This window comes from Phyllostomus hastatus, unplaced genomic scaffold (genome assembly GCF_019186645.2).
Source record: "Phyllostomus hastatus isolate PE091 unplaced genomic scaffold, TTU_PhHast_1.1 phas_scaffold_501, whole genome shotgun sequence".
Taxonomy (NCBI): domain Eukaryota; kingdom Metazoa; phylum Chordata; class Mammalia; order Chiroptera; family Phyllostomidae; genus Phyllostomus; species Phyllostomus hastatus.
Genome location: NW_025334033.1, coordinates 28,993,707 through 29,020,059, shown reverse-complemented (window position 1 = coordinate 29,020,059; position 26,353 = coordinate 28,993,707). Strand labels below are relative to the sequence as shown.

Here is a 26,353-nt window from a genome sequence, read left to right as displayed (position 1 = left end):
TCTCTCCTGGTGGAGGCAGGGTTCCTCAGGCCCAGAAGCACTGGTTTTCATTCAGTTCTCCCCGCACTGGGACTACCCTGTCTCACGTGTGTTGAGTTGTCCCAGCTTGTGACTTTTGCCCATGTCCACATTGGGGGTGGAAGTGTAGGAGAAGCTTCTAGGTAGAAAAGCCACAGGACACATCTCTGTAACAGTTGTGAAGGAGGAAGAAGGGCGAGAGAGAGGTCAAGATGTAAGTGACCCCGTTGACTCCAGTGAGCAGTTAGCCCCACTGGTCCTCAGCATGTCACTTCTCACTCAGCTTCATTCCCCCATCTGTAAAGTTAAAGGGAAAAGAAGAATGAATTGGATTAGATCATGATTTCCCAAAGCATGTTCTTTGTAAAAATTAGTCCCTGAAGGGGCTCTTTGAAAAAAAAAAAAAAAATGATTCTGTCGTCGAGGCCAGGAAGCTGCCTGTGAGTCTCCCTCTTGGAGCTGACAGGGCGTGGAGAAGCCTGTGCTGAACAACCCGTTCGCCTTGTTTAACTGCACGCTCCCTGCGCTTGTCTCCCCAGGCCCCCCTTGCAGCGTTCCCTGAGTGAGCATGCTGGGGAGTGGGCCGTGGGGATACTGACGCTTCAAGGTCTGTGCCTTCCAAATGTGTGGCTTCTCGCTGCTCTTGGGTGGGTGCTTCCTGGGAGTTGCTGGGCAAGACCCAAGTGAGAGCCTCCTGCCGCAGCGCCCAGGGGGAATGGGAGAGAACGGGGAATCTCCCCGCGTTCAAAGTCACAACTTGGTGCCACTTAGTGAGAGCCGTCTTCTCACGTAATGATTCCCAGCATCCTTCAAGGTAGGCATTCTTATTTTTTCATATTGTCCTCTTTTAGTGTATACTCCTAGAAATGCATCTTTCAAATTCATATAAGTAGAAAAGAACAAGAATTACCCGTCAACCTGTCCACCCATAGAAAGCCACTGTTAGTCTCGGTGTCCGTCCACTGGACTTCTCCCCTGTACGCTCATAAAAATTCCCTTTGAAAACTTGGATTGGATTGTTCACACTGGTTTTTGTTGTTCTTGTTGTTCAGTCACCTTTTTTCCAAAACAGAAATGGAGTTCTATTTCAACTTCTACTTTTTTTCCACTTACCATAGAACAAACATCCTTCCACTTAACATAGAATAAACGCCTGTGACAGATATTATTGTCCAGATGGTTAAATGAGGGAACTGGGGATCATAGACAGAGATGCCTCGTTGTTGGTCCAGGCCACAACAGTGGGTGCTCAGAGTGCTGGGTGCCGTTGCACCGGCGTGGACGGCACACCGGCCTCTCGGGCTTCAGCGGTCGGGGTGGGCCAGCTGCTGGGTTGGAGGAGGCCCCTGTTGCAGGGGGGCTCAGAGGTTGCTTGGCCCAACTGTGGCTCAGGGCAGGGAGGTTGCTTCCCCAAAGTTCTTCAGCAAACAGTGGGATTCAGACCTTGCCTCCCGCCTCCCCTCATCTCGTTCAGGCCTCATTCCATGAAGCCACAGGCCGCTCCCAGGAGCCTGGAGCTGCCAGTTCCTGAGCTCTGGCAGTGTTTGCCCCCAAGTCCTCTGAAAAGTGATCCTCATCTATAAATATGCCGGGCTCACATGTCCCAGCACATTGTGTGGGGGGAATAAAGAAATGTTTAAAACAGCAACTTGATTATGCCCAAGGTATGCACTTTCACACGTGCCCAGATATAGCACATGCACAAATATACTATTCATAGACCCAGCCAGCGGCTTGAGGGAGACCATGTGCCTTGGCGTGGGGTGTGCACATGTGCAGTTAATAAACACACTCTGTCGGGGGGTGTGCGCACAGTTTTGAAACTGATGGTGCAGACTAGACCCTGAGGCAATTCCCCGGTACTTATACTAATTTCTAATGATAGGGGATCATTTTTCTTCCATGGGAATTAGTCATCAACGAGAGCAATGTTCCCCCAAATCCGGGCATTCATAAACCCCCTTTGTAATTTTGGCTGTCCCTAAACCATTTATACAATCACTCACTTAGTTCATTTCTTTAAATCAACTCTCTCTTTTGTAACTTAACACATACTAAAAAGGAACATTATCTCACGGCAGTAAAATGGAAAACCAGCAACACTTACCATAAATAGAAGGTGGCCATAAAAATAAATACATAACCACTGGAATAAGAAAGTGTGTGTCTAGACCCCTTTGAAATTGCTTTGTTATCGCCGTCCACTCACACTTTAAAAACACGGCCCTGATGGACGTAAATGCCGTGGGCCCCCTCGTCCCGTCTTCGGCCCCACCCTCCTCCCGGTGTCCGTTGAGCCTGCGGACCCTATGTGGCCCCCAGCTACTGTCCCTCTTCCCCCAGGGGGTCTCTGTAGGGCTTAGAGTGGGGGTTCTTTGGCCCTCAGGAATTCAGACCAGCTGTGTCATTTCTTCTGTGCTCTTGAATCCCTGGGGCCTCGTGGCCTTTTGGGGGAGTGGGAGCAGGCTCAAGGTCAGGCTTGGAGAGAATGAGTCCTTCCTTTAGGATAGAAGTTTCTTTTCATTCTACAAGTGGCTATTTTGTTCGATTTGAAATTTGAATTAAGTGCTTAAATGGTACTTAACAGGGGAATACTTAAATACTAACTTAATAGGGGAAAAAAGTCACCTACCCCCTGAACACAGACGACTATTATCATTTTGAGTATTCCAGTCTTTTTAAATATGTGCACAGTTTACACCATTGTACAGATGTGTTTGAGCTTGCGATTCGTACGTGGTGTTTGTGTCCATTAGTGAATGTGGGCTCCTGAGACATAAAAAGGGGCAGGGCTGCGAAGAAGGCAGGACGAGAATTATCTCGCCCGCTGCTCCGGCGAGAACCCGAGGCGGCGACGGGAGACGTGCGACACCACCCACTACACCCACACGCGCCACCGCGTTCTGGCACCAGCTCTCCCCACAGCATGGGCAGCCACAAAGCAAAGTGCGAGAGCGCGTACTGTTTACGATTTAAATTTTTAAAAGTTTTGTGTTTCTAAACTAATAAGTACTCACTGCAAAAACATGTTTAAAAACACAACAAGGAAGTCCCCAGTAATCCTGCTTCCAGAGAAAACCTCTGTCACTGATGGGAGCTTTACCACCCTTGACTTTTTTGTGTATGTCCTAATATATGATGTATTTACGTTCCAAAAATGGAATCGCTTCACAGACACTGTCTTGTGACTGTTTTCCCCACTAACCGAAGATTGTATTTATTTGTTTTTAGACAGAGGGGAAGGGAAGGAGAAAGAGAGGAAGAGAAACATCACTGTGTGGCTGTGTTTCGAACGTCCCCCACTGGGGACCTGGCCTGCAACCCAGGCTTGTGCTCTGACTTGGAATCGAACTGGTGACTCTTTGGTTCACAGGCTGGCACTCAATCCACTGAGCCACACCAGCCAGGGCTAAAAAACCACATTTTAACAAAACAGAAAAGATTTTAGGTGAACACTAACAGCAGTTCTATTTCGCTCTGTCAGCTGTAGCCACAACACATCTGAGGAAAGGTATTCATTCATTCAATCATTCAACACACATAATTAAGGAAATGTTACTTGTCAAAGGAGGTATTAGCTGTCGGGTACTAGGAGCACAATTTCCCTGTAGAAACCAAGGCCCTTTGGGGTTAGGAAGCATGGGCCGCTCCTGGCAGGAACCTGCAGGCAGAGTCAGCCCGCTGGACCGAGGGAGGACAAGGGGTCTTGAAGGAAGAATATCTCAGGTGGACGTGACCTGAATGGGGCCGGGGGCTTTGTTTCCCAGGCGAGTCCTGCTTGTCCTTCCCCACTCGGTCTTTCCCATTAAACTTTCTATGGCTGCAGGCTGGGCCGTGGCCCAGAATTCTACCTCCAATCACACTTTGCCTCCTTGTCCCTTCTCCCCCACCGGCCTAGCATGGGTGTGGGCAGCTGTTGGAGCCAGGGATAAGACGCTGGGATAGGGGTGGGTTTGCTTTTGGGGTGAGGAAGGGAATGATGCAGGTTTCTCTCCCAAAGTCTTTGGCCCACAGTAGGTTTCCAGACCCATGGCCAGGATTCTCTCCCAACCCCCTTCAGCTAGTTCTGCTCTCCCCTGTCTAGGTTTTATTACACCCTGTTTCCCCACAAGCTCAGGGATTCCTGCACCAAGAGCACAGCTGCCCTATTTCCTCTCTGACCTTAGTCCAACCTAATCCAGGGGCCAGCACTGTTCGCTCTCTTGAGAAATTGAGAACTCTCAGCCACGAACTGACCCTGCAGGATCACAGCCGAAGGATCCAGGAGCACTCACTCAACTCCCTACTTGGGCCGGAGCCCACCACCATGGACACTTCCCCGCCCTGGGTTGCTATGTGTGCCTTCCCTAGCCCGAGCCACATTCCAGCCCTCTGTCTAGGAGGGCAGAGAACACCACCCTCCTCCATCATGCTCCTCCTCAGTAATGTAGGTGTTGATCGGGGCTTGCTAGGGACCACCCCCCTTGCCTTGTCATTCCCAGCCATCTAAGGGCTGCTGAGACAGGCAGGCGGGAAGATTGTAGGATTTGTTACCAGAAGACCTGGATTCAAGTTTTAACTCTGCTCCAGCTGTGAGACCCTGGGAAAATCCCCTGCTCCCTCTGCGCCTTAGTGTCGTCACCAATATAACGAAGGTTGTGACCCCCTGTTTCTTGGGCTTGTTTTGAGGGTCAGATGAAGTAGTGTGAATAAAAGGAACTTTGTCAGGGGAGGAAGGAGGCATAGAAGGCTCTATAGTAAAAAGAAGTTCTCTCCCACTTCCAGCTCCCAGGATCCCAGGGCCCCTCCCTAGAGACAGCCACCATCACCAGGGACATTCAGTGCCAGCGTGTCCATGCACACGTCCCCCCCCCACACACATGCTGTTCTGCACCCACACATTTTGGAGGTCTCCCTATGCTGGCGCACGTGGAGCTGCCCCTTTGTAATGGCTGCCTAGCATTCCATTGTATGAACAGACCCACACCAATGTAGCCAGTCCCCACCCTACAGATGGACACTGGATTGTTTCCAGGCTTGTGCTATTAAAGACTACACTGGAGTGAATGTTGTTAAACACACATTTTTGTGTACGTGCCCAAGAATGTCTGTGGGACAGAGTCCTCAAAGTGGTGCTGCTGGGTGCACGAGCACGTGCGAGTTTACGCTGTCGCCAGCCTGCCCTGGAAAGGCTGCGTTGATTGGCATGGTTCCTGACAAGGCAGGAGAGACTTCCCCGCATTCCTTCATGCAAGTAGGCTGTCCTTAAACCTTTTGACCTTTGCCCACCTGGTAGATGAAGATGGTGTAGTTCTAATTTGCATTTTTAAAATTACGAATTAGGCTTGAAAGTGAGACACTGTAGGTATTTCAGGCTGGAGGAGGTGGCCCGTTTGGGCGTGTCGCCCTCCCTGCAGAGCTCTTGCCCACCTCACAGGTGCCTTCTTCCCCTTCCCAAGGCTCATCACTCTTCCCAACGGCGTTCTCCAGATCCTGGACATCCAGGAGAGTGACGCAGGCTCCTACCGCTGCGTGGCCACCAACTCAGCCCAGCAGCGCTTTAGCCAGGAGGCCCTCCTCAGCGTGGCCCGCAGAGGTAAGGGGACTGGCAGGTGGGGGAAACCAGGGTGTTTCTGGAGTCAGCGGCCTCCGAGTTTGGAGGGATCCCATGAGGTCCAAGCTGTGCCTCATATAGGTGGTGGGGCATGACTGCCATCGGACAGGTGAGGTGATGAAGCCCAGAGAAGACAGGGCCACCCAGCAAGTCAGGAAGAGACTTGGGGCTGGATTCCCAACGCAGCGCTCCCTTCCCGTGAAGACCCTGTGTTCCCTTGGTTGGCTGGAGCACCCAGGGCTGGAGATGGGTGAGGAGGTCAGGCATCTGAAGCCTTGGTCCCTGCCCCTCTGTGTGCCCTGGGGGCTCTGGGCACTGGGGGATTTGCCCCTCACTGCTTGCTGTGCCCTGAAAGTCTGGCTCCCTGCAATCTGGTATTTCTCTGAAAAGCTCCCACCCCAGGGTGATGCAGTGGGAAGGTCATGGGCTTTGGGGTCAGAAAGACCTGATTTGAATCCTGGCTGCTTTACTCACCATCTGTGTGGCCATGAGCCAGTTATCAAATGTCCAGCTCTGAGAGGCTGTGAGAACAGAAAGTGCCTGGCACTTAGCAACGCTCCACGGATCTTACTTTAGGCCTGTCACTTTGCCTCCCTCTGCCATGGGCATCTCCCCACACCCCTGCCCCTCTGCACATCTCCTCCCAGTGCCCGGCCTCCAATTCCATTCTACTTCCTGGGGGTCTAGCTAGTGAGCTGCTCTAGACTCTGGTTTGCTCTCCCTCCAGCGTCTGGGGTCTCTGCTTCCACCTGCTGGACAAACTAGGTATTCACCATGCTGATCCAGGGCACGCCTAGGCAGGAATCGGTGCTCAGGGAGCTGCTAAACGGGGGCGTGGGCGGGGGGCGGGACACGACACGACCTGGACCCACCCCCTCCCTCTCGCCCTCGGAAACCTGAGACCCTTTGGGGAAGGGACCTGTCTAAGGTCACACTGCAGGGTGATGGTGATGCTAATAAGTGCTGAAACTAGAAACTCTGACTGTTGACTTCAAGTCTACTCATGACCCTGACTGTCCTCTACCTGGATCGTGGGTTCAGTTTGGCAGGGAAGAGCGGGGCTGGTGTATTGGAGACCAGGTTATTCCTCTCCTGGCTCCGAGGGAAAGAGCTCTGAGTCCCAGTCCCAGCTCTGCGGAACTATGTGGCTGCTTTCCCTGCCTGTCAGGTGGGAGCTGGCTGCTCCCAGCCCCACCTGCCTCACCAGGGGCGCAGGTGGGGGGGGCGGGGTTCCGCATGTGAAGATGCCTAATGGTAAGACTGCCTGCTGGTCTGCCCTCTCTCCAGGGTCCCTGGTGTCCACCAGGGAGCAGGATGTGGTCATTGTGGCAGCTCCAGAGAACACCACAGTAGTATCTGGCCAGAGTGTGGTGATGGAATGTGTGGCTTCCGCTGATCCCACCCCTTTCGTGTCCTGGGTCCGGCAGGGTAAGTGGAGGGAGGGCACTGGGAGGGCACTGGGAGGGCGTGGGAAAGGAGGGGTGTGGCATCTCATGTGTCCCCAAGTCAGGAAGCTATCACGGTGACCACTTCATAGTCACCAACCTTTGGCGTGGCAGGAGCTCCTCTCCCAGGGCTGAGCATGGGTGGGGGACCTGGACACCCTTAGTCGTCAATCTGCATAGCACCTTCCCGTTACAAGGCGCTTGGAATTTGCCACTCACAAAATTGTCATTGAGACCTTAGTCAGTGTGGGCCCCAGGCTGGCTTCTCTACCTTGCTTCATTCCTCACTACAGTGTGGCAGAGAAGCGTGTGAGAGCTGGGAAGGTGCCACACAGCCAGCAGGTCAGGTGGAACCAGGCCCCCACTGCCACTCTATTTATCACAAGGCCGCCTTTACCCAGGGCGCCTCTCCTTTGCGTGTTGGGCACAGGGAATAGAATACCCAGATGACAGACACGGGACCCTCATGGTCTGGGCGAGGGAGATAAGACCCACAGCTGTGAAGAGAGGCTTGATGGTATCAGACAGCAAGTGACAAGTGCCAAGTGGGACTGTGTTACTGGAGACGCTATCAGGGTAATGAGGGCGCTGGGCCAACCGTCGTCTTACAGTCCGCTGAACACACACTGGGCTCTTGCCTGAGCTTCCGAGAGCCCGTGGAGGAGGGGAGAGGCCAGGACTATTATTCCCAGTGGGCAGGTGAGGAAGCTGAGGCTGAGAGGCAAGTCGAAAGCCAGGGCCCAAACCGTAGAGCTCGTCCTCTTTCCAGTATACCCCTCCCTACTGCTCCCTACTGTTCTGTACGGAAGAAAAGCAAGGATTATCTTTGTTTCCACTTGTTGATAAGAAGTGATTTGTCCCAAGCTGATGGCAGAAGTAAATCTTAAACCTAGCCCTCTTTACCCTTCTTTCCTGGCTCAGTCTGTCACCCTACACTGCCTCCTTATTGTAAATTTGTATCTCACATGCAAGAGTACATAATGAATGCATAGAGTTTAAAGAAAAATAATACACTAGCCTTGCCCTGGTGGCTCAGTTGGTTGGAGCGTCATCCTGTGCACCTAAAGGTTGCAGGTTCGTTCCTGGCCAGGGCATGTACCTAGTTTGTGCCCTGGGATCTCCGATCCCCAGTCAGGGCTCAGGTGGGAGGCAACTGATTGATGTTTCTCTCTCACATCGATGTCTTTCTCTATCAATATATCCTCAGCTGAGGATTAAAAAAAAAGAAAAGAAAAATAATAAACCGAACAACTATATACCTTCTCCCGCTGATCTGATGAGACAGAACAGTTCTGAAATCTTTGCACCTCCTTTACCTGCATGGCCTCATTGGACGTGTGACATTTGCCTAGTTAGGGGGATCCCAGGGCAGCAGGGACCTCAGACTGTTATTGGGGTAAGGCTGTGATGCTGCCCGGAAGTTCTAATATTAGTGTTTCTCAAACACTGACCATGTGCCTGGGCAATTAGAGAGAAAACTGCAGACTTCCTCCCTTCCTGCCAGGAGAGCACTGAACCAGCGGTCTGTGCGTCCACTGCCTGGAGGCCTGGTCAGGAATGCAGAATCTGGGCCCTGCCCTAGGCCTCCGAGTCTTGGAGTCCCGTGAAATCCCATGATTTGTGTGCACAAGAAGGATCTGAGAAGCGCTGTCCCAGAGGATCCTGACACCGGTAGTTTCGGGAACTCACTTAGAGAAACTCTGCTAATAACACGGCTGGACAGAGGCTGGGAAGAGAAAGGCCATAGAGGGACTTCATTCCTGCCCCTGCTCCACTAAGTCAGGGGAGGGCCTCTTGTTTCCTTTTCTTCTGACTGCAGAAGTTGTGTGTGCTCATTGTAGAGAACTAGGGAGAAGCAGAAACAAAATATCTCACCACTCAGAGGTAAAAATTGCTAACATATGTATTTTCTCCAGATTTTTTCTATGCACTTGCACATTTCTCCCTGAAATTGAGAGCCTGTTGAATTTACAATTCCAGGTCCCATTTTCATTCATAGGTATCTCATAAGCACTTCCCCATCTTTACAGTTTTTTCAGACCTTATGACTATATGAGATTCCATCATTTGAGTACAGCTGCAGTGTAATTTTCCAGGTCCTACTGTTGAATTTTTAAGTCTTTCCAGTTGTCCACCACTGCAGTTGACCAGCCCTGTTCACGCTTCCCCGGAACCCATAGTGGAATCCCTGACCTCAAGGTTCGGGTGGAGCCCTACTAGCCCTGACCTTTTCTCCCACACTGCAACTCGCTGTTTTTAACCCTTTCCCATTACGATTGGTGAAAAACAACTGTATTTATTAATGTGCATTTCTTTGAGTATATGAAGTTGAACAATTTTTGTGTGTGTGTTTCTTGGCCATTTTCGTTTTTCCCTCTGAATTTTATGTTTGTGCCCATAAGGCAAGGACTTTAAAAATGGTTTCCATTTCACATCAAGTTGAAAGTCTCTGCACATATTCCAGTCTTTGGTTTTGGTCAGACCTCACCAGCCATATTTCATCACAGGGACTGGGCCAGGGCCATATAGGGATGTGTCCTCCTTGGGAAAATCAGTTTCAACAGTGGATGTAGTAATCACTGACTAGTGTGCTGAGCACTTGTTTATGTGCCTGCATTGTGCCGGGTGTTCTCACACACCTTATTCATGCCACTTCCACAGCAGTCCTTCCAGTGAGAGGCTCTCTCCTCATATTACGGGGGGGGGGGGGACACTAAGATTTAGAGAGGGTCACTAGCCAGCAAGTGGAAGAACTGAGATTGGAACCGGGGACTCTTATGGCCTCATAACCCCAGTGCAGAGAGGCCCCGAGGTCCCGGGAGTGGATGGAGGACAATCCTCACCTCCCCCCTCCAGCGCCCTCCCTTCTCTTCCCCAGACGGGAAGCCCATCTCCACCGATGTCATCGTCCTGGGCCGCACCAACCTGCTGATCACCAGCGCGCAGCCCCGGCACTCTGGCGTCTACGTGTGCCGCGCGAACAAGCCCCGCACGCGCGACTTCGCCACCGCTGCCGCTGAGCTTCGCATACTGGGTGAGGCAGCAGGGAAGCTGGGGGAGAGGACGTGCAGGAGTGGGGTGGGTTAGTCGGGGCTGAGGGAAAAACAGAGCGGGGCGGGACTGGGGAGCGGGCAATTGGGCGTGTTGGAGGGATTGAGAGACTACCTGGAGCAGGAGAAACGGGTAGGGTTGGGGGTAGGGGTGTCGAGCTGGCGGGAGTTCTTCGGAGGCGGGGCCTTGGAGGGGACGGACTAGGTCATAGGAGGAGAGGGAAAGGAGGAGGGGTGGTTAGCTCCCAGGTGATTGGAGGGTGGGAAGGAGTGGTCTGGGTGGAATTTAGGTAAAGGGGGAGGAGTAGGACTGAGGTTAGTGGGGGTGGGGGAGGGGGAGAAGGGAGGAGGCTAGTGGAACTCGGAGTGGTACTAAGAAAACAAGGGGACGAAGTTGCTCCGGACAGCGATAACTGTAGACGGGAGTAAATCTGGTGTGGGAGAAGGAGGTGATAAATGAGGAATGGGTTAGACCCAGGAAGAGGGCAGGCCGAGGAGGCCAGCGTGGGGCTGGGGTAAGTGGGGGGAAGTAAAGGTAGAGGGATGAACCAGGGAGAGGTCAGAGAGATCGGAGGGGACATGGGAGCGGCCCAGTCCCCAGTGGCCGGAGCGCGCTGTCATCTTCCTCCTGCTCGCCCCCAGCGGCCCCTGCCATCTCGCAGGCGCCCGAGGCCCTGTCTCGGACGCGGGCCAGCACCGCGCGCTTCGTGTGCCGCGCGTCCGGAGAGCCGCGGCCCGCGCTGCGCTGGTTGCACAATGGGGTGCCGCTGCGGCCCAACGGGCGTGTGAAGGTGCAGGGCGGCGGCGGCAGCCTGGTCATCACACAGATCGGCCTGCAGGACGCCGGCTACTACCAGTGCGTGGCCGAGAACGGCGCCGGCACAGCGTGCGCCGCAGCGCCGCTGGCGGTAGTTGTACGCGAAGGGCTGCCCAGCGCCCCCACGCGGGTCACGGCCACACCGCTGAGCAGCTCCACTGTCCTGGTGGCCTGGGAGCGCCCTGAGCTGCACAGCGACCAGATCATTGGCTTCTCCCTCCACTACCAGAAGGCTCGGGGTACGTCTGCGGGGTTGGGGTGGTGGGGAGTGGGAGGAGACATCCCAGTAAAGGCCCAAGCAAAGGTCCAAGCGGGAACACCCTGAGGCGGGGGCAAGTTGTGTGACTGAAGAATTGCCCAGTCGCTACCTTTGGGGTTAGGGTAGGATGAGGTGGGAGCCCACAGGAGACACGCGTAGATGGGGTGGGCCTGGTGCCCGAGGGGTCGACATGGCGCATTACTCCTCACGGTTTACCAGAGAAGAGGGAGAGGATGCTTCTCCTCCCAGGGATTCCTGGAGCCAGCTATTAAATGCAGTAGGAGTCGCTTCAGTTAGATGCCAGAAAGAACTTCCTAGCCAGTGGAGGAATTAATGCAGCGGAACTAGAAGCCGGGGAAGTTTATACTCGCCAATGCAGATTATCTGGGATGATTTAGCTACAAACAGACTGTTCCTGAGACTGGGACTGTATGACAGCCTCCAGCTGGTGGGCCACTGGTGGTGGTCCTGTGACAGTCCCTCTGTCCCCTGTGTCATCGTCCCAGGCATGGACAATGTGGAGTACCAGTTTGCAGTGAACAATGACACGACAGAGCTGCAGGTGCGGGACCTGGAACCCAACACAGATTACGAGTTCTACGTGGTGGCCTACTCTCAGCTGGGGGCCAGCCGCACCTCCACCCCAGCTCTGGTCCACACGCTGGATGATGGTAGGGCCTCCGTACCCGCAACAGGCACCTTGGGGTCCAGGGAATTCCCTAGCAGTGGTAGCTGGGCCTCTCCTTACTAGTGAACGCCAAGCAGGCCCCTTTACCTGCCCTGCCTCGTCTTTTGTACCCTGAAAGGGGTGGGCAGGGGTTCTTCTCCCCATTTTACAGCTGGGGAAACAGAGGCCCAGAAAATGAGAGTGGCTTGCCTAGGGTCAGTAGGACAACTGGGACTTGAGATCTCGGCTTGAGATTTCCTGCATCACGTGGCCCTTTATCCTGACCCCTGTGTACCGCCCAGTCAGGCAGGGACCAGTGTGACTGCAACCCACTGGGTGTGGGAGACTGTGTCCCAAACCGTTCTCAGGGTGGGAAGGGTGTCTCCTCCTCTCCAGCGTGGGGCTCCCCTGAGAGGCTCCCTTTCCTCCCTCAGATCCTGGTCCTGGGCCTACTTCTGACTTGCTGTGTGACCTGGGCAAGTCTCTGACCGCTCCTGGGCCTCACCTTCCACGTCGGTGGAGCGGAGCTCATGCTGATGTTCTTCTGTCTCAGTCCCCAGTGCAGCGCCCCAGCTCTCCCTGTCCAGCCCCAACCCCTCGGACATCAGGGCGGCGTGGCTGCCCCTGCCTCCCAGCCTGAGCAATGGGCAGGTGGTGAAGTACAAGATAGAGTACAGTTTGGGAAAGGAAGGTGAGTGGAGGCAGGGTGTGGGCTCCACGTGGCTGGGAATTGGGTCTGCGGAGAGCTGCTCAGAGCTTCTGAGGAGCAGAGCAGAGTGGCAGGCGGGGGTGGGGGTGGGGGCGGTCTGAGGAAGTTAGGTGGTGCAGGGAAGTAGGGAAGGCTGAGCCTGGAAGAGAGGAGTGTGGGCTGAGGGTGGAGGTGGCAGGACTGAAAAGAGGGCTAGCTCAAGGCTGGGTTCTGGCCCCGCCTCCTCTACATCTGCAGTAAGTCATCCTGCTGAGTCCCTGCCTCAGCTTCCCTATCTGTGAGATCAGGCAGGTGGCCTATGTGATCCCTGGGGTCCCTTCCAGCCCAAAGAGCAGATGAGGGATAAGGAGGCGGCGGGTGGGCGGGGGGGATGCTTGTGGGATGGGGAGAATGGAGCACCGGGGAAGGTGTGTTAGGACAGGTGTCGGTAATCTAGGGCAGGAGTCTGAAAGGGAGAGAGTTAGGAGAAGGCGAGTTGCTAGGGGGCCCAGGCGAGGGTGCAGAGGGAGGAAAAGGTGAGGCAGGGGCTTGGGTGGTTGTCGGGGCTCTGGAAGGCAGGTGGTGCCCCGTGTCCCTCACAGCCAACACCTTTGCTTGCGCCCTGGTGTGTGTTGGAGGGGGGTGTCAATGACCGCTTGTGGGGAGTGGGGGTCGCATGCCATGGTTCACCCCACTCGGAGCTGAGGCTGATGTCTGTGTCAGCCAGGGCGGGAGGCCCAGTGTTGGCCCTGGAGCCATGGAGCTCATCTGAGCACTTTGGAGCCAGTACTGAGGGGGCCTCGGGCTCTGATGGGCACTGAGGAACCAGGGTCTAAGGCGGAAGACTCTGTGTAGGGGACTTCAGGGGCCGTTGTCTTTAAGTGGCCTCCCAGCAGCCTGTCTTTTCTGTCCCACAGATCAGATTTTCTCCACTGAAGTGCCAGGGAATGAGACGCAGCTTACGCTGAACTCACTTCTGCCCAACAAGGTGTATCGAGTCCGGATTTCAGCGGGCACGGGCGCCGGCTATGGGGCACCCTCCCAGTGGATGCAGCACAGGACGCCCAGTGTACACGACCAGAGCCACGGTGCGGGCTCGGAAGGGCCAGGCCCCGGGGGAGTGCGTGACTGTGTGTGTGTGTGACCCTGGAACCCAGCCACCCTCTCCACCAGAGGCCTGCCATGGCGCCCCCTGTGTGCCAGACAGGGAGGGTGGGTGTAGGGGTGAACAGCTGGCCTTTGCAGGCACATCTGGGCTTGAGTGCCCCTTCTGCTGTGTGCGCTCCTACAAACCATTCACAGCTCTGAGGCTTCATTCACTTGCAAGCCAGGCATGAAGATTGATAATGAGTGTACTGTAAACAAAGTGTTTAGTACACAATAGCTGGTAAATAGCAGCTGTTCCATGATTATGATTGTTACTGGTTTTGTTGAAAGGCCCAATAGTAGGGTGATTACATCCAACAAACCCTGGTGCATATACTATGTGAGTGACCTTGGACAAGTTACTTCTCCAAGCCTCAGCTTCTTGCTTGTAAAATGGGGGTAATGGTATTTCATTATTTTATAGGGTTGGGAGAATAAAGTTAAAATATATTTATGAGGTGCTTAGAATAGTGTCTAACACAGAGTAAGCTCCCCACATTTAGGCTCCAAGTAGGGTCCCCACTCCAATGGCTCCACCCCTCCTTCCTGGCCTCAGCAACCCCTGTGACCCCCTCGCCTTGCCAGTACCCATGCGTGCATTCCTTCGGAAAACTTACAGAAACTTCACTGTGCTGGGACCGTCAGCCCTGCCACAGAGGTGCTCCTTGCTAACCCTGCGCAGTGCCCAGGAGACACTCTCCATTGCCTGTACTCTAGGCTTGTGCAGCAGTGAGCTCACCTCTAGAGCAGCCCTGGCCTGGCACATAGAGTGGTGGTGAGTGGTGATCTTGGGAGAAGGCTGGCAAGGCTGCCACTCAATACTGTCTTCCTCCTTTTTGCTTCCTCCTGCCTCTTCCCCCTCTCCCGTCCCTGGCCTCCTTCTCCTCATTCCCTGTTCACTTCCCCCTCCTCCTCCTCATCCTGCTCCCCAGTCCCTTTTGCCCCTGCAGAGTTGAAGGTACGGGCCAGGATGGAGTCCCTGGTTGTGTCCTGGCAGCCGCCCCCTCACCCCGCCCAGATCTCTGGCTACAAACTATACTGGCGGGAGGTGGGGGCTGAGGAGGAGGCTGATGGTGAGAGCCCCCCAGGGGGCCGTGGAGACCAGGCTTGGGATGTGGGGCCTGTCCGGCTCAAGAAGAAAGTGAAGCAGTATGAGCTGACCCAGCTAGGTGAGGAGGGCTGCAGGGAGGGAGCGAGACACCGCAGCTTCGGTGGGGGACTGGACAAGCTGGGTGCAGAGCTGGAGATGGACTCCTTTCTGGGGAGGAGAGTGTGACCTCACAGGTTCCTCTAGCTAGTGAGTGACCCCTGTGACCTTCCTTCCTAGTCCCTGGCCGGCTGTACGAGGTGAAGCTTGTGGCATTCAACAAACACGAGGATGGCTATGCAGCAGTGTGGAAGGGCAAGACGGAGAAGGCTCCCACGCCAGGTGAGGGGTCATCTGCGTACAGCTCCCTTTCTCTTTCTTCTGGGCCTTGGTGGTCAGGCTTTCTGGTGACCTCAGCCATCCCCCAAAGCCCTTCTCCTAGGCTCAGGGGTCCTCTTCTAGATGCAGACGGCCTCTGTCATAGAAAGCAGCTTAGCCTGCTCACCGTCTTCTGGGTCTGCTGCTGTATTTCCATCATGTGTGAGCAGGGCTAATCTGCAAGGTCTGGGCGGAGAAACCCGTGATTAGTCAGTGACTCCAGACCCCGAGTTTGACCTTCAGACAGTTTTTAAAACACGTGCAGCTACATTATACTGTTGGATTGTCCATCCCTCCACTCCAGGCAGGGGATTATCCCTGTGCGGCCTACGGGAAGCTGACGCCCAGAGACGTAAAGGGTCTTGTCCAAGGTCACATAAAGCCTGGACGGGAACCAAGACCCCTGGCCCCCAGGCAGGAGCCTCTCCACTGCGGTGTGCTGCCTGGGGCCCTGTACTGTTGCCCATCACGACGTCCCCTCACTCCTAACTTCCCAGGCCAGTTTTTAACCATGTGGTTAGTGGAAAGAACACAACCAGGGCTGAGAAACCTGGGTTCTGATTCCCGTTTGCTGGCTCAGCAAATCTTTTCCTGAGTGCCTACTGCTTGCCCGCTGTTCTGGGAATTCAGCGGTGAACAGCACAAGGAAGGGACCTGCTCTCATGCAGTTCATTTTAGTTTGTGTTTATGTAATGAACCCATCATTCATATACTCATAGTGGAGGGCTTGCTGTATATGTCTTAGTTTAGGTGGCTATAACAAAAATACCGTAGACTTAAACCACTAACATTTATTTCTCACATTCTGGAGGCTGGGAAGTCCAAGACCAAGGCACCGACATGCCGGTAGTCAGTTTCTGGTGAGAGCCCACTTCCTGACTCATAGGCCATCGGCGTCTTCTCACTGTGGGTGGAGGCTCTCTTCCATAAGGTAGGGGCGGAAAGTGTGTGCGGCCCTCAGATTTCGTATGTTGAAACCCTACGCTCCGATGTGATGTGTTAGGAGATAATCAGGAATTAGATGCGGTCCTGGTGTGGAGCCCTCATGAATGGAATTAGTTCCCTTATAAGAGCCATGGAAGAGTAGTGTCCGCTCACTACTCTTCACCACGTGACTATGCCATGAAAAGTCGGCCGTCTGCAACCTGCAACCAGGAGAGGGCGCTCGCCAGAGCTTCACCACCCTGGAGCTGGATCCCGGGCTCCTGCCTCCAGAGCTGTGAAAAGTAAACTTCTGTTGTTCATAAGCCAGCCAGTCTATGGTGCTTTGTTAAGGCAGCCCTAGTGGACCAACACAGGCGCCAATGCTGTTAATGAGCGCTCCACCATTTGTTCAAATTCCAGCACATGAAACTAGGGGATTTGAGGGGTGGACACAAACATTTGGTTCCTAACAGTATGCCATATACCACAAAAAGGAGCACTTGCTGATACATCTTCAATGTGGAGGAACCTTAAAAATATTGTGAGAAGTGAAAGAAGCCAGACACAAAAAAACTCCATGCATTGTGTGATTCCACTGATTCGAAATATCCAGAGTAGGCAAATCCATACAGACATAACATAGGTTTGTGGTTGCCAGGGGCTGGAGGAAAGGTGAAATGGTGACACACGGGTAAAAGGAACAGGGTTTCTTTTTGGGGTGATAAAAATTTTATGGAATTAGTGCAGATTGCTGCACAACCTTATGAATGTACTAAAAACCACTGAATTGTACATTTAAAAACTGAATTTTATCGTATGTGAATTATATCTCAAAAACAAAACATAAAATATGCCAGACACTTTTCTAAATACTTTGCAAATACTAGCTAACTTAAGCCTTACAACAATACTATGAAGCAGGTACTATGATAAGCCCCACTAAGTGAGTAGGGAATGGAGACAGAGAGAGGTAAGTGACTTCTCCAAGGTCACACGGCATGTAAGTGGCAGAGCTGGGTTTGAACCAGAGCAGCCTGACTCTAGAATCTGTGCTCCTAATTGCCATGGTTTGTTTCCTCTCTCTTTTACAGTCTGCTGTATATATGACCTTGGCAAAACAAAATCACTTAAATATTTGGGAGCCTCAGTTTCCCCCTCTGCAAAGTGGGAATGATGCTACCCAGCCCACAGGATCAGAGGGGAAAGGGCAGAAGAAGATGCCTGTGGACCGGGCACTGTAAAGCACCGTGCGTCTTTCGGGTTGGCGTCCCTCCCTTCCCCACACTCTCATTTCACCTTCCAGACCTGCCCATCCAGAGGGGGCCACCCTTACCCCCCGCCCACGTTCACGCGGAATCAAACAGCTCCACATCCATTTGGCTTCGGTGGAAAAAGCCTGACTTTACCACAGTCAAGATTGTCAACTACACTGTACGCTTCAGCCCCTGGGGGCTCAGGAATGCCTCCCTGGTCACCTATTACACCAGGTGGGAATGGGGGCTGTAAGGCGAGGGAGGCAGCAGGTGGTGATGAGGAGAGGGAGCCTGGGGGATTCAGAAACCTTCCGGGGTCACATGTTATGCCCAGGGAACACTGAGGTCCAGGTGGGCTGGTGGCAGAAAAGGACAGGCCATGCAATCCCATCCCCTCACAACAGAGCCTTGTGCTGAACACTTGGTGACATGATACAGAGAGACCTATTTCTGTAACCTCAGAGGGCTCCCAATATGATGGCGAAGAGACAGCCCAGCTGGTGTCCTAAGAGGGCCCCCAGTCAGAGGGAGAGACAGAGCCCCTGTCCTTGGGAGCTGCCAGTTTGGGAAAGGAAACGTATAAAAAGCAATTGATGTTGCAGCTCAAGTAGAATTAAGTCAAGGAAAAGATGCATCAGAGATGGTTCCTCCGGTGAAGGATGACTTGGATTAATCCAGGAAGGCATCCTGGAGGAGGAGGCCTGGCTTAGAGATTGGACACAGAACATGATACCCTAGGAGCTGCACACATCCACCCAGACCTCTCTGTAGGTTCTCAGGCTAGAGTTAGTGGCTCCCTTCCCAGGGCAGGGCCTGGGGCTAGGGCTGGAGGTAAGGGAGTAGGTTTGGAGGAACCACCCGGCTAGGAGGGTGTGCCTGAGACCACTAGTCATGTTTCTTGCCCCGGCAGCTCCGGAGAAGACATCCTCATTGGCGGGCTGAAACCATTCACCAAATACGAGTTTGCGGTGCAGTCCCACGGCGTGGACATGGATGGGCCCTTCGGCTCCGTGGTGGAGCGCTCCACCCTGCCTGACCGTGAGTGGCCCCTCAGCCCTCTTGCCACCTCCCCTCTTTTACCCAACTCCTTCTTGCCCAGAAACCCTCCTCTCTGAAATGCCCCCGAGAACCCCTCAAGGATGTGTCATTTGCTTGCATTGACATAGGCTGGTCCTGTGCTGTCCTAACCATTTTTCCCTAAAGGTAATAACTTAGGATTTAGAGAAGCAGCTTCCTTTGAGAGGCTGTGCTAAGCCCCATGGAGCCGGTGAAGAGGCACGGGGGGAGGGGACAGGTGTCCAGGGTTCTGCAGATGGGTTCCCATCCGCCTGTACACACGCAGGTAAACTTGGGCAGGTTCCTTCCCCACCCTCCAAGCCTGTGACTCTGGAACCTTCTGGAAACGGCATTTTAAGACAAAAGGACTGTTGTTCTCACAGCAGAGGCTCTGCGGTCCTGCCTGCCCTAACGCTGCTCACCTTCCCATCCACAGAAGACCTTTGTCCTGGGACCTGAAGCAGGAAGATGTGTGCGGGCTGGGCTGTGGAGACCCTCTGCTTTCAGGAATTTGCTTTTTAAGAAACTGCTTTCAGATTGTTCCTCACCTGACTATGACCTCTGTTATTATGGTCTTAAATTGCATACAGAATTCAGGGAGACCCAGTGTTTTCTTGAAGCTGACTTTATGACATTGGATCCGCCACACAAGTGACCGGGCTACAGAGGCGGGTGGTCTCTCCTTCAGATGGGGACACTGGAGCCCGAGAAGCAGAGAGTCACGTGGGGTCTGAGAGGTGGCTCTGTTACCTCTTAGCGGCCTGGGTCCCCATCCCACCCTCTGTCAGGACTTGAAGACCTGAACTCCAAATCTCTGTCCTTCCCAACTCACCATTCACCTTGTGCCCCTCCTGCTCAACCTTCCTCATTCACCCCCACCTGTCGGGATCAGCTTCTCTCTGAAACAAACCATGAAGTCTGCCAAGGTGGCACTTCTCATGCCAGGGTGCCCATGACTGTGGAGGACCGGAGGGTACAGATGCAGGCTACACAGAGCATCAGCCAAGTTTGCTTAAGACTTGGGTGGCAAAGGGAGTTAGGAACTTTAAATGCTAAATAATTTTAAACACTATTTTTATATTAAACTTTACCATGGAATAGCTGGCAAACTTAGTGTGACAGTTAAAATAAAATACAAAAAGCCTTCCAAAAACTTTTGAGCTCCGCCCCCAGGCCCCTAGAATACCCGACAGTCTCCTCAGCCCGTGGACATCTCTAGGTGTGGGGGTTTAGGGATCTCTGCCCCAAGGAGTGGAGAGGAGTTGCAGGGAGGGGAGGCACGGTGGTGAAGCTATTCCTCCTCCCCAGCCGTTTTCCAGAAATCCCCCATCGGAGAACCAGACCTTGTCTTGCTGTGTGGCTTGTTCCCGTGAAGGAGGAAGAAGAGAGGCCGTGTCCTCATGCCCTGTCTCACAACTGCCCCCAGTGCTGGGACTCCCAGTGACCCCACCTCTCCCTTTCTCCTCCCCTGCACCCCAGGGCCCTCAACGCCTCCATCTGACCTGCGCCTGAGCTCCCTGACGCCGTCCACTGTCCTGCTGCACTGGTGTCCCCCCACAGAGCCCAATGGGGAGATCGTGGAGTACCTGATCCTGTACAGCAACAACCACACTCAGCCCGAGCACCAGTGGACGCTGCTCACCACAGAGGGTGAGGGCTCCTACCCCCGAGGCTGCAGGAGCAAGAGCGTCCCCACCCTCTTCCCCGCTCCAGCCTCTCCAGTGGCTGGGTTAGTAGTGAGAGTGCCGCTGAGGTGCTAGGGTTTCAGGGAGAGACGGGCAGAAGCTATTGCCTGAGTAGGAGGAGTGGACTTTCTCAGTCCTGCCACCCAGCCTGTCCCGCGTCCCACCCCCACTCAGCCCACTAGCCCTGCTCTCCCTGCTTCCCCCGCCTGCCAGGAAACATCTTCAGTGCTGAGGTGCGTGGCCTTGAGAGCGACACCAGGTATTTCTTCAAGATGGGGGCGCGCACAGAGGTGGGGCCCGGGCCCTTCTCGGGCCTGCAGGACGTGATCACTCTCCAGGAGAAGCTCTCAGGTACGAAGGCAGGAAGGGAGGAGTGGGGTCCATCCCTAGGGCCCCAGAGGCCCCTGGAATTGACTTCTAACCCTAGCATCATCTCTTCCAAGGCCCAGCTGCCAGGGCCTTGTTTTGGGCAGCTGCCCTCCTAGTTTGGTGCAAAGAGGACAGACTTGAAGGGAAGTAGGTGTGGGTTGGTTCGGTGGTGATTCAGCTGAGAGAGCAGATTTTTGGGAGACTGGCTTGGTTTCTTTGGGAGATTGCTTTGATTGGAGGGTTTGCTTGGAGAGGGGAGGAGCTTTCTGAGGTGCTGGTGAGCAGCAGGACCGGCTATGTAATTTGCAGGGCCTGCTGCGCAATGAAAATGAGGGGTTCCTTACTAAAAAATTAGGAAGAATTTCAAGATGGTGACGGCACAGCATTAAACCAAGCATGGGGCCCTTCTCAGTGTGGGCTTCCTGGTTGGCAGGCAGGTTGATGGGGAGGGACCGGAACTTCCAGGTGTCCGGTGGGGAGGACCACTGGAGAGAGAGGTAGCTGTGCTCTCTGTGAGGCTGTGGGGCCCTGCTCTCCTTGCATCAGATGATTCCGGGTGTCCAAAGAGTGAAACTCAAGCCAGCAGTCCCCCGAGGAAACCACGGAGTTCTGATCTATGTATGAACCCTGGGTCTCCTCCTGTCCTTGACCTGTCCTGTCCCCTCTCTCCCCCCCAACCAGACTCCCTGGACGTGCACTCAGTCACAGGCATCATCGTGGGCGTCTGCCTGGGCCTCCTCTGCCTCCTGGCCTGCATGTGTGCCGGCCTGCGCCGTGGCCCCCACAGGTGGGCGAAGGGGCCAGTCTGGCCGCAGAGAGGAGAGCTGTCCAGAAGGATTGGTAGCGAGAGTGACACTGAGCGTCTGGAGGTTTCGGAGAGGCAGAAGTTACTGCCTAAGCTGAGATGAGAGAAATGGGAAAAGTGGCCAGGACTTGCCCTAGGCACCCCCACCCACCTAAAGCTGGGGCTCTGGGTGAAGGGTTTGTGGGGAATGTCCTCATGAGATTGGGGAGTGACTTTAGGGGATCCCCCAGCATACCCCCTCAACAAGGGCAGACAGAGGCGGAGCTGCCTGTCTCCCACTTTCCCTGTAGCTGCTAACATCTTGGAAAGAGGGACCCCAGATGTCCAGGTGCCTGGAGCCAGGGGAGGAAGGGACCCATTTGCAGTATCACGGCTTTTTTGAACAGGTTCCTACTCAAGTCCCAGAGAGGGACAGGAACCTGCCCAGGGATGTGGGCTAGACTGGACCCCAGTCCCACCTCCACCCTCACTTTTTCACCACTGTGTCCATCTTCCTTTCTAGGGAAGCCCTCCCAGGCCTGTCTTCCACCGCCGCCACTGGGAACCCCGCGCTGTACTCAAGAGCCCGCCTTGGACCCCCCAGCCCCCCAGCTACCCATGAGCTGGAGTCCCTTGTGCACCCCCGTCCCCAGGACTGGTCCCCACCACCCTCGGACATTGAGGACAGGGCTGAAGTGCACAGCCTCATGGGTGGTGGAGTTTCTGACAGCCGGGGTCACTCCAAGAGAAAGGTGAGCCTGCATCCTGCGTAGGTTAGCACCACACTGCGGCACACTCCCACATAGGTCGCCAGGGGGCGCGAGAGCATAATGGGTGACCCTGTGAGAGAACCTGCTCGCCCACTCCCCCCATCACCACACCTCCTCCTCACCTTCCTCTGGGCCAGATGCAGAAGAAAAGGCACTCTCTCTCTCTCCTTCCCTGAAAACGTTGGCAGGGTGGGGAAGCCGAATAGATCAGCCTGGCTCTTTTGGAAGGAGGGAAGGGCCCCTGATGGGCTGTTTGCTGGTGACCCTGAGCAGCCAGAACACCCAGATCTCCCCTCATCCTGGGAGCTGGGGAGACCTCTAAGATCCAGCCCTCCCCAAAATGGGAAAAAGAGGTGGTCAGTTCCGCTGTGGCCCAGTGGGACTGGGACCTGGATACGGTGGGCCATGCAGGACAGGACAGGCTCCCTCCGCGCTGGCAGTGGGGGCTCATCCCACTCTTTCCTGACCAGCCTGTTCAAACCTGAGTCCTTCCTCACCCTCTTCCCTGCCCCTCTGCTGAAGAAGGCCGTGCCTGGCTGGGAAAGCTCTGGGCTTTACCAAAGCAGTGATATTAAGCTTTTCTGCAGAAGGACTTCATCCTCAGTTCCCTCCAGACTCAGCCTACATTCTGTGCTCCTCTGCACTGCCTCGGGGAGGAGGAAGACAGGGGTGCCAGAGTCTGTGGAGAGGGCTCCATCCCCTCCCTCTCCCAGCCAGCCCCCCAATGCTCCCACTTCCCTCCCCCTTGCAGATCTCGTGGGCTCAGCCCTGTGGGCCGAGCTGGGCAGGTTCCTGGGCAGGCTGTGAGTTGCCCCAGCCAGGCCCGGTGCCTTCTCTGACCCGGGCCCTGCTGCCCCCTGCTGGAACTGGGCAGACGCTGTTGCTGCAGGCTCTGGTGTATGACGCCATCAAGGTCAGTGTCCTGGGAGAAAAGGGGAGGAAAGGAGAGAAGGATCCCCACGCTTATGAGGAGGAGGTAGTTAGTTCTCTGGAGACCCCGACGGTAACTTCCCTGGGGACAGAAGCCTAGCCAGGAGATCACTGGAGCCTCCTTCTCAGGAATCTGTGTTTCAGCTGGTTGGGGGACAGTCCTGCTTAGACCTAGGTGAGCAACAGCAGAGTTACCGTGGGCCTGAGTGTCTTCAGCCTCTCTTTCCATTCACTGAGGCTTGGGCTGAGTGCTGTACTTCTGGAACTCCTGGGCACAGGCAAATAGATTTCCACTTTCCCTGCCTCCCCATGGGCCGTCACCGCCTCTTGCAGGACAGCCAGCTTCCTTTACCAACTCCTAATGTGCTCTAGGGCACTGGAGGCGGAGGTGGGTGTCAGTCTCTCTCCACCCCAGATACGTCGGTCATTCGTCTCTTGGTCACTCCCAGTGGTGGTCACCTGTCTTTGTGTTCTCTGCTCTGACCAGGGCAACGGAAAGAAGAAACCACCCCTTGTCTGCAGGAACCAGGTGGAGGCTGAAGTTATTGTTCACTCTGATTTTGGTGCCTCTAAAGGGAACCCTGACCTCCACCTCCAAGACTTGGAACCTGAGGACTTCCTGCCTTCAGAGGCTGCTGACCTCACTTCGGGTGTTTTGGATCTAGGGCAAGGGGCAGAGTGGCTGGACGGGGAGCTGGGAAGGTGTGAGCAGACCACCGCTGGGCCAGACAGACTTACCTGCTTGCCAGAGGCACCTTCCCACACCTACGCAGACCTCCCGCCCAGGGAGGCTCTGGAGGAGGCCCCTAGAAACAGCTGCCAGTCAAAGGCTGGTCCTCTAGGAGCCAGCCCAGGCCTGCCCAGAGCTGAGGTCTCCTCTTCTGCTTAGCTCCCCTGGAGGGCGCAGTTTGGGGCAGGCTCTTATGGCTCATGGGATTTGATACCTGGGTACCTGCAGATACTGAAGATCATCAAGCCATTTGGGGAGCCTCCTCGAATGCTTTGGCTGGAGGGAGAGGAAGAAATGGATTATTCATGCCCCCCACACTCTGTGACACATGTGACATGTGAGAGATAAGTGAGGCATGGCTATATGCGATGTACACATATGTGAAGCATGTGTGTGTGTGCTGGCTGGTAAGCTGGGAAACCTTGGTCCAGGCAGTAGTCACTGCGGCCTAACTGATCCTCCAGGTCAGGACAGTGCCCCAGAGCGGTGAGTCCCCAGCCCTGTGGATGCCCCATCTCCGTCACCCAGCCTCTTATTACACACTCTGAGAGTGTCTGCAGTGCCCTGTCTGACAAAGACAGCCCCAGCCCATTTTCCCGTCTGGCGGGGCCGAGTGCAAGTAGGCTCCAAATGCCTAACGTTTTAGTTGCTGCCCATCTCCCACCACAGTCTATTGCCCAGATCGAGAGGGTGGCTCCAGTTCCCCTCAGAGCAAGTCTGCATTTAATTTTGTAATGTGGGAAGTGCCTGGTTTTGAACACCTGCTTTTTCTTGCTCTACCCCCTTCCTTCTCCTTCACTACTCCAGTAGCCTCTCCCCCAGCCAGCTTGCTCCCCCACTTCCAACGCCCTTCACTCCCCGCCCCCCGCGCCCCCCTCCCCCTGCCACGCGCCTTCCTTTCCTCTCTGCTGTTTCGGTGTCTCCTCTTTCGGTGCCTCTCCCGTCTCTCACGCCTCTCCCAGACTGTGCCATGTGGTTCTCCTGCTTTCCTTCCCCAACAACATGACTACCTCATGTCTGCTTCAAGGCTGTAGCATGACTCCTCCACCTGCCCATTCCCTTTCCCCATTACCCTCCCACCCCCTTCTCTCTGTGCCTCCGAACGCCTCCTCCCCAGGCAGACTGCCCGCCCCCAGTGCAGGGTTGGAGAGGACCTTCCAGCTTCCCATCTTTCTTTCTGGGACGAAGGTGGGAGGGTTCTTCTTGGAGGTGATGAATCCAAGTCACACAAGGGGACTTTTGAGATGGGGAAAGCAGAACGAGACCCAGAGGTTTGGTATAAAATTCTTCCTTGCCTTCTGTGCAGGCAGGCCGGTTTGCTGGTGGAGGGGGTTTGGGACCTTCCTTTCCAGCTGAAGCTAAAGGGGAAAAGGGGGAATGGGAATTAGGGGCTCTGCAGCCCAGCAGCTTCCCACTGTGCGCCTTGGACATGAGCTGATGGGGCAGGGGTGAGAGGAATCTCATTCCTCTGGGGTGCTGGAAGGTAGGTCTTTGCCCAGGACAAGGGCAACTGGCTCATTTTGTTTTATTTTGTTTTGTTTTTAATTCAGTCCTGAGGTCATTTTCTATTGACCTACCATAGAAGGACAAGCTTGACTTCTATTTCTCGTGTAGAGAAAACAATGTAATTTATTTGATTTTGCACCTCAGCCTCTCATAGGAGCATAGAATGCCAGGTCTTTTCTCGCCAAATGCATCTTTCTAACTGATTGGCACATCAGGGGTTAACACTGGCTTCTGGGCTAAATTAGAAATAACTAGTCTATCTCCTCCACCACCACCACCCTTTTGTAAATGGTGAGGCGTCTTTCAGCAGAGTTGCAGCTTCCTCAGACCCTTTCAGCATTGTGTTTATTACACTCGGGTGTCACTCACGTTTGACATCCCACCTACATTTCCTCCTCCTCCCCCTCCTTCAACCAGCCTATGATAACACTAAAGATTATTAATGTTGCTTTTGTATCTTGTTAAGCACAGAATTGTCACTTGTACTATTTCTGTAGCGTTCAGCATTGCTGTGGCTGACACCACTCTGTATGTTTCATCATCGCTCTGAAGGTCAAAAGCCTCGTTTTATTTTGCTGGTTTGATTTTTTTCTCCTAAAGGGGGAAAAAAAACCTGCCCTGAATTAAATGGCTGTTTTAACAGTAGGCTCTTAGCATTACACCGCATAGTCATTTTTCATGTTCTTGTTTAACAGGCACTGAGGTTCTGGTTTAAATTAAATAGCTGCAAATGAGACAATTTATAACCCATTAGGTTGGGTGGAAAATTGTTTCTCAAAAGCAAATAAGTAATAAATCTGGTATCTGCCTATAATTCACAGTTGATAAGCAAGTGGCCATTACTCACTAGTATTATATATGATTTGGGCTCTGGGTAATTTGGAAGTGTTAGGTTTGTATCTTTGTAGCAGTATTTTTATTAGAAAGGAGTCTATTGGCCTTTTACAGGGTATTAATCCCATTGCCACCTACCATCGATGCTTTACGTTTTTTGAGTCTCATTTTAAAACCTTTCTTTTTTTCGATGCATGACAAGTGTAATCGGTATCTGCTCATTTATCTGTCTGTATTGAGTCTACGCTGTATTATTTAATTATTTTCCCAGCATTTGTTCCCTTTCCAAATATGACATTTTTTTTAGTGTTAAACCAAGGCATTGATCATGTATCTGTCCTTATAATGAATTAATAAACTATTT

General features: G+C 54.0%; 1 protein-coding gene across 3 annotated transcripts in view; it reads left to right on the top strand.

Annotated features, from left to right (window-relative positions):
- IGDCC4 (immunoglobulin superfamily DCC subclass member 4) overlaps window positions 1-26,353 on the top strand; it is a 38,047-nt gene extending 11,694 nt beyond the window's left edge. The window contains exons 4-20 of one of the 3 annotated variants that reach the window (XM_045822552.1): window positions 5,457-5,593; window positions 6,899-7,039; window positions 9,935-10,090; window positions 10,749-11,162; window positions 11,689-11,853; window positions 12,403-12,540; window positions 13,455-13,625; window positions 14,634-14,852; window positions 15,011-15,112; window positions 17,376-17,559; window positions 18,236-18,363; window positions 19,861-20,031; window positions 20,280-20,417; window positions 21,117-21,222; window positions 21,743-21,971; window positions 22,741-22,902; window positions 23,407-26,353. In XM_045822552.1, the coding sequence (XP_045678508.1) occupies window positions 5,457-5,593; window positions 6,899-7,039; window positions 9,935-10,090; window positions 10,749-11,162; window positions 11,689-11,853; window positions 12,403-12,540; window positions 13,455-13,625; window positions 14,634-14,852; window positions 15,011-15,112; window positions 17,376-17,559; window positions 18,236-18,363; window positions 19,861-20,031; window positions 20,280-20,417; window positions 21,117-21,222; window positions 21,743-21,971; window positions 22,741-22,902; window positions 23,407-23,808 (3,163 nt within the window). In that variant the 3' untranslated portion in view covers window positions 23,809-26,353. Of the gene's footprint in view, window positions 1-5,456; window positions 5,594-6,898; window positions 7,040-9,934; window positions 10,091-10,748; window positions 11,163-11,688; window positions 11,854-12,402; window positions 12,541-13,454; window positions 13,626-14,615; window positions 14,853-15,010; window positions 15,113-17,375; window positions 17,560-18,235; window positions 18,364-19,860; window positions 20,032-20,279; window positions 20,418-21,116; window positions 21,223-21,742; window positions 21,972-22,740; window positions 22,903-23,406 lie in introns of all 3 variants that reach the window. The other 2 variants (XM_045822551.1, XM_045822553.1) reach the window with 2 other exon arrangements.